Here is a 6,618-nt window from a genome sequence, read left to right as displayed (position 1 = left end):
GTATTTAGAATTTTCCTAACAGTTCTTGAATGCTTATTTTTTCAGTGTAAAATTCAGCACGTGACTCTAGAAAAAAAAACTTGATATTTTTATTTGGATTGCATTAAATTTATAAATTAATTTAGGGATAACATCCTATTCAAATACACGGAATGTGTTTCCAGTGGTTCAAATATACTTTTGTATCTATCAGGGGTTAAGTTTTCTTATGTAGGTTTTGCTCATTTTATGTAAATTTTATTCTTGAGTATTTTATCTTTTTGTTGCCATTTTAAATGTGTCCTTTCTTGGTATCTTTTAATCAGTTACAGTTTGTGTATATGAAGACTATTGATTTTTGTATGTTAAATTTTATATCTTGCTACTCTACTAAGTTTTTTTAATCATTCGAGGGGTTTTTTGGGGGAGGTTTCTAGGTATACTATTATACAATTATATCATCTACAACAGACAGTTTTATCTCTTTTCCAATTCTTATATCTCTAGTTGTTTTCTTTTTATTTGCGTTAGCTATAATCTCCATGACAATATTAAATAGTAGAGGAGGTATTAGGTATCTTTGCTTTGTTCTTGACCATAGTGGAAATGGCTTTAGTGTTTTACCATTTAGTAAAATATTGACTGTAGGAGTGAGGTATATAGATTTTATGTTAGGCTATGCCCATCGATTACTATTTTGAGTATTTTTAAAAATTGGGAATGATTATTGAAGTTTGTTTAAGTCTTTTTCCCCTTAGATGTATTAATATAAACAAAATTACCTCAATTTATAATGATATATATAGTTATAGTTGTAGGTAAAAAACGTTGACAATTACATTTGTCTGATACCATTTATCAGCTGAAGTAACCTTCTTTGATGCTTTGTCTTCAATTCTATCTTGTTTAAAGCTAACATTTGCCAATCTTGATATCTTGCTATTAGCACTGGCATATATTTTCTGTACATTATTATTATAATAAGTGCAGTAGTTTGTTATCTAATACACTGTTGTGTGGCACCTGTGCAATTCTTCCTTGTTGACAACCCAAATGCTCGTTGGCTTCCTTTCAAGTATTTGCAAAGCATATTACACTTCTGGGATGGAATCTATGGGAGAGCCAGATATACCTAGGGACTCACACATGTATAAATGGATGAAACAGCCTTGAGAAAGAGTTTAGAATGTGAGGAAAGGGAGACCTGGTAATGAGCCCTTAGGTACTCCAACATTTAATTCCTGGATATAAGGGGCTTAGAATAGGGAGAATGGGTAAGATATAATATTAAATGAGAGGAAAATTCAACAGCTGAAAATTTTCTAAAATTTTAAAGATATGTGTGACTCATCTCCTCGTATCTCTGGCTCAGATGTCTCCAAGCCTATATACTCGGCTGCCTACTTGACACCTCTTCTGGATATTTCAAAGGCACCTCAAATTTACATGCCCCAAATCGATCAATTTCTTCCCACTTCCCACTCTCCCAAAGAAAATAAATAATTCAGTTATGTAAGCCCACAACTTAAGCATTATCTTTGCTATTTCTCCTATACCCCCCAAACTGAATCTGCCATCAAGATCTAACTTAACTTCTCAAGTACTTGTTGAATCTGTTCACTTTCTCCATCTCCACCATCACTGTACATTAGACCACCATTATATTTCACCTGGACAATCATAAGAGCCTTTCTAGCCATTTCCTTGTATTGACTCTAGCTCCCCTCCATTTTGATGGCAAAATAGTAGGCAGAGCAGTCTTTTCAAAATAAAGTCTGAAAGTTTCAGTGGCTTCTCACTGCTTTTACTGTAAAGACCAAATCCTCAACATGGCTTTTATTTTCTGTTTTCATGAACTGCATGTTCCAAACAATCTGAACCAGAAGTAGGACATTCTAGTTCCTGCTAACGTGTCAAATTAACATGGGCTCCTTCCTCCAAAATCAGCCCTGGAGGAACTAAACATAGAAGCATGGAATTTAAGAAGTAATACCAGAAACACGAAAAATCTCTGGGCAGGGTCCTGAGATGTGGGGGCTCTGGGCCTCAAGCCCCACCCGTGCCCACAACCAGGCCAGCCAGGGAGCCAGCCACCCAGGGTCTTGAGACGGGAGCCAAGGGCCAGCAATCTTTGTTTCCTAAAATGCCATCTCAGTCCAACTTTGCATGATAGCTAGTGTCATTTCCTATCATGCTCTGGCATTTGTTTGGTTAGCCATGTATTTTCAGCGTGGTTGAGTCTTTGCCTTCATGTCATTGGTATTTTAGTAAGAAGTTGGGAGAAGCTTCAAAGGGCAGTTGCTAGTCAGACACCATAAAAATGAGAAGCTGTTTCTTATATTCTCAAGTTTTATATTTAAATACTTAAGCCATCTAGAGTTTATGATACACAGTGGAAGTCTAATACTTTTCCCAAAACTGATAGCCGGTTATTCCCATACCATTTCAATCCAACAAATATTTGAGTGCCTACTAATTGCTTTGTGTAACATAAAAAATAAATGAGAAATAATCTTTCTCAAAGACCTTAGCATCTAGGCAAGGGTTAAGTAAATATACCAAGGAGTGTAATAGAAAGTGCAACAAAGCATGTGCTGTAAACCCAGGGTCATTTGGTAGCACAGAGAGATTACTTTGGTGGGAATGTAGTAAATGCCTTTTTCTGGATTCTTAAAGAAGCCTAGATTTGATAGGGGATGACAGGGGCTGGGGAAAGGGCTTAGCAGAGTCAGGCAGAAGCACTAGCACAAGCCAAGGACCTAGTGAGAAACTGCAGATGTCTCTGGGAAATAAGGCAGATTATGGTAGAAGTTAAGTAATGCTAGAGTGACTTTAAACTTCAGTTTAGTAGACAGAAAAACACAGAAAACACAGTGGCCTAGAGATGGTTTAGGGCTCTCAAATGGCTGATTCAAGCTATATTTGTAGAGGGCTAATTAATAGAATGTAGTTTAGATTGATGGGCAAAAAATAAAAGAGAAGTTAAGTTGTAGGCTTGTTACAGGGTAAAAGAAAGTTTATTCAAAGTCAAATATGAGATTGAACATACAGAAAAATTTCAATAGTCTTAAGTTCCTCACTGTCTCAATAATCAAGAGTTTTTATGCTGATGTTTAGGACACAAGCTAGTCCACAGAAGCTCATCGTGAATAAAATCTCATATTGTCCTCTTGGCCCCCTCCTTAGAGGGGAGGGCTAGATGGCATCAACAATGTGCGGAAGAAACAGAACAAACCTTTGGGACAAATGGAGTAGGCAGCTTCTCTCATTCTTCCTTCCCAGAGGATGACACCTCTCTGGTGGGGAAGAGTGAAGGGATTACAAAAGACAGGAAAGATTTCCAGAGATGCAGTAGGGCTGTGCTTCTGACTCTGAAGAGTTAAGAGAGGTGGGCGGGCAAGGCAGGGGGCTGCCACTGAGAGGTGACTCCACGTTAGACGGAGAATGAGTTACCTGGGTTTTCTGATCCTCCTGTGTTGTCTGCCCAGCTCACCGGGAGACAGAGCTTCATGGCCCAAAGCCTCCACCTAGAGGAAAATCCCATATGGCTGGAGCACGGTAGACAGTGGAGGGTAGAAAAGAAGCCTCTCTCTCTCCCCCAAAAAGAACTGTGCCCCTGAAAAGGTCAGCTATGCTCCCTTTGGGAGTGGGTTCCCTGCTATGATGCTTCTCTCAGATGTTCAAACATCCCCAGCTAGCCCTGTGCACTCCACTGTCAGAAATGAATACAGCTGTCCAGGAGGACCCACAGCTTTTGCACAGAGCTTAATCAAGTTTCTTTGCATTTGCTAATACCCCATCTATTTGTACTTTGGTTGCTTCTGAAAGGCACAACTTACCCGTGCATTATGTGAGGTTTCACTATAGTCTCCCTGTTTGTAGTTCCAATTCTGCTTCTAGTTGGAGAGACTCAAGATGCAGATCAGGAGGTTAAAGTTGTTATAATAACTTATGCATTAAGGGCTGGCAGGAAGAGTAGTAGACAGTAGGGAGATAAAATCAATGCAGCGAGTTTTAGGAGAAAAAAATTAAGGAATCAAGAATTTAGGGTCTGGGCCGGCCCGGTGGCGCACTGGAGAGTGCGCCGCTTGGGAGTGTGGCGGCGCTCCCGCCGAGGGTTCGGATCCCATGTGGAGACCGGTTCCCGCTCACTGGCTGAGCGCGGTGCGGGCGCAACACCGAGGGTTGCGATCCCGTTACCGGTCAATAAAAAAGAGACAAAAAGGAAAAAAAAAAAAAAGAATTTAGGGTCTAAGAGGTCTTCAGCATGGATGCTAAATTGTTGAAGGGTGAATGTGTAGAGAGGGCGTCAAATAGAATAGTAAAACCCAGTGCTAAAGGTACAAACCTCCTTAGAAGGCCAAGTCCCTGGCTCTGAGCCCCCCAATAGCCAGGCTTCCCTACTTCAAGGGCTCAGGGCAGAGGCTGCTGAAGCCTCTACAGCACCATGGGTTCTGAAGGCCTCAAAGCAGCAGAAATTAGGCTGGTTGGATAGTCATCCAAGACTGAGATTTCACACACAAAAGTGTGAAAAGCTACAAGTTATACAGTCTTCCCCACATGACTCCTCCTCCGGCAGTTCTTGGTCCCCTGCCCTCCCCAATACCACCAGCCATTCTGTGCTGGCTTTGTGCCATCTTCTTAATTCCCTTATTTCTTGAAGCTAAACTGGATTTGGTGGGTAGGAAAGGAGATCCTCTGGTTTTTCTGAAGTCACATTTGACAGGCCTCTAAACCAGTGTTTTCTTCCAGATCTTGATGCTGAGCAGTGCAAACAGAAGGGCAGGAGGCGCTGCACTTGCCTGGATCAAGAATCTCACTTCTCGGCCTCTGCCCCCGAGGCCTGTCTTCTCAACTGAGAAGGCTGAAGGTGCTTCCATCTCCCAGAGCCGCTCTGTTCCGTTACCTTTCATATCTCCTTAATCCATACAGACTTTCCCTCTGTAAAGAAACCAGCCTGGTGGAGAGGAAGAAAACTAGATACAGGGAAAAGAAAGCAATACCACTATTAGAGGTAGAAAATTTATTATGCAAATAGCTGTGTAAACCGAGGCCAAAGGGCTTTCCCAAATGAGTTGTGCGTCCCTGTACTGCAGGTGCCAGAGTAACACATTCAGGAAAATAAAGTTAGAACTCAGAAAACAGACTATCTCAGAGGCCCACCAGATCCCGATTCCTCTTTGAAATACTCTATATCAGTAGCCCTGGGCAAATGTCTTATTATCTGGTTGCTGAAGACTGGATCTGATGCTGGGCCAATGGTCAAGGCCCCAGCTGTCTTGAGGAGGAGGAGGACTGTGGATGAAGGACAGCAGTCTTGCTTCTAGGAAAGTAATATCTGACAAGGATGATCAAGGAAGATATATTTTATCACTCTAAAATCAACTTTAGCTAAACTATTAGTTCTCTAGTTTAGGAATTATTGAAATAACCACTCCAGAGGCAGTATACCTTAATTCCCTTTCACCATATCATAAATACTTCCAATATTGTTAGTTCTTAGTACTACTGTTGTTATCTGATGTACTAAAACCTTTCTGATACTGCTTGAATTGTGCAAGCCTGTAAAACATGACTTTTCTACTAAGATTTTGTAGTGATTTAAAAATATCTTGAAGACCATCACTGAGTGAATTAATTTCAGTAAATATCTAAGAAAAAAGGTGAAGTTTCTGTATGATTATAGCACTAGGGGGTCAATTCAGCTTCTTCTAATGATTTTGAATTCAGTATAATAGTTCAAACAATGCTAACTTAATATAGCAAGGTCATTAGAAGAAAATACTAGTCTAACTAACGTAGATTAGAACTTACTGGTCAAAATGAATTCCACACTGCCTTTCAAGAATCAATCAAAGTTCAGAAATAAAATAGTTCACCTATTTGTTTGCTTAGTTGTTTATTTTAGTGAACAGAGTGAAGTTTTTAGAATTAGGCCTTGGTCCACAAACCTGAAGGATCTCTAGAGAAGTGATGATGTGAACAAGATGTAGTATGTTGCCAAATGGCAACTGTTCAATTAACTCCTCCCTTCGTATATCTTTTAATCTATGGCATCCATGAATACGTGGTGTATTTATCTCCTTGGCTGTATATTCATATATTGGATTCATACAAGTTAGAAAGTGCTTTTTGATATTTGTCTCATTGAAGAGGGGCAGAGTGAAGAATGTGGCAAGGACAACCTGGCCTTGGATTAAATAGTAACGCCACAAATGCAGCACAGTTTCTCTCTTGAGTGGGTAGAACATGCTATTAAGACCACAAAAGGATACATGTAAGTTGGGATGCCTTTTGCAGCCAAATGTTTCCGAATAAGTCGCTCAGTACCATACCAATTAAAACCTTTCGTGGCGTGTCCGATGCGTGGAAGATGAACACTTGCTATTAAAAAGAAAAGTAGAGATCATGATGTCTTTACTCAGCAAAAATTCATTGATGGGTATAAAATATACACAGGAGAAAATATTTATTGGCTGTCCCATTCAAAGCATATAATTACAATATCAAAAATATTCTGTGGAAGAATTGTAATAGGTAGAAAATATATTATTCCATTGAACACAGGACCCATGGGTTCTGGAAATAAGTAGGTACAAAGTAAATAGAATATGATTGGTGAAGTCATAATTAAAATAC

At 39.8% G+C, this 6,618-nt stretch overlaps 1 protein-coding gene and 1 long non-coding RNA gene across 2 annotated transcripts in view; both read right to left on the bottom strand.

Annotated features, from left to right (window-relative positions):
• Nucleotides 1-2,966: 2,966 nt before the first annotated feature.
• LOC103605832 lies at nucleotides 2,967-3,568 on the bottom strand. The gene is made up of 2 exons (XR_551819.1): nucleotides 3,433-3,568; nucleotides 2,967-3,275 (listed from the first exon to the last, which is right to left on the bottom strand). It is a non-coding gene; the product is annotated as an uncharacterized LOC103605832 (long non-coding RNA).
• A 1,415-nt stretch (nucleotides 3,569-4,983) lies between these two features.
• The window catches only part of CHD1L (chromodomain helicase DNA binding protein 1-like), a 42,800-nt gene continuing 41,165 nt past the window's right edge, over nucleotides 4,984-6,618 (bottom strand). The window contains exons 22-23 of the mRNA XM_008590448.1: nucleotides 6,255-6,363; nucleotides 4,984-5,317 (exon numbers count right to left, since the gene is read on the bottom strand). Of these exons, the coding sequence (XP_008588670.1) occupies nucleotides 5,242-5,317; nucleotides 6,255-6,363 (185 nt within the window). The 3' untranslated portion in view covers nucleotides 4,984-5,241. The remainder of the gene's footprint in view (nucleotides 5,318-6,254; nucleotides 6,364-6,618) is intronic.

Source organism: Galeopterus variegatus, unplaced genomic scaffold, assembly GCF_000696425.1.
Source record: "Galeopterus variegatus unplaced genomic scaffold, G_variegatus-3.0.2 Scaffold6107, whole genome shotgun sequence".
Taxonomy (NCBI): Eukaryota; Metazoa; Chordata; class Mammalia; order Dermoptera; family Cynocephalidae; genus Galeopterus; species Galeopterus variegatus.
The sequence above is the reverse complement of the archived record's forward strand: the minus strand, read 5'-3'. Positions and strand labels throughout refer to the sequence as shown.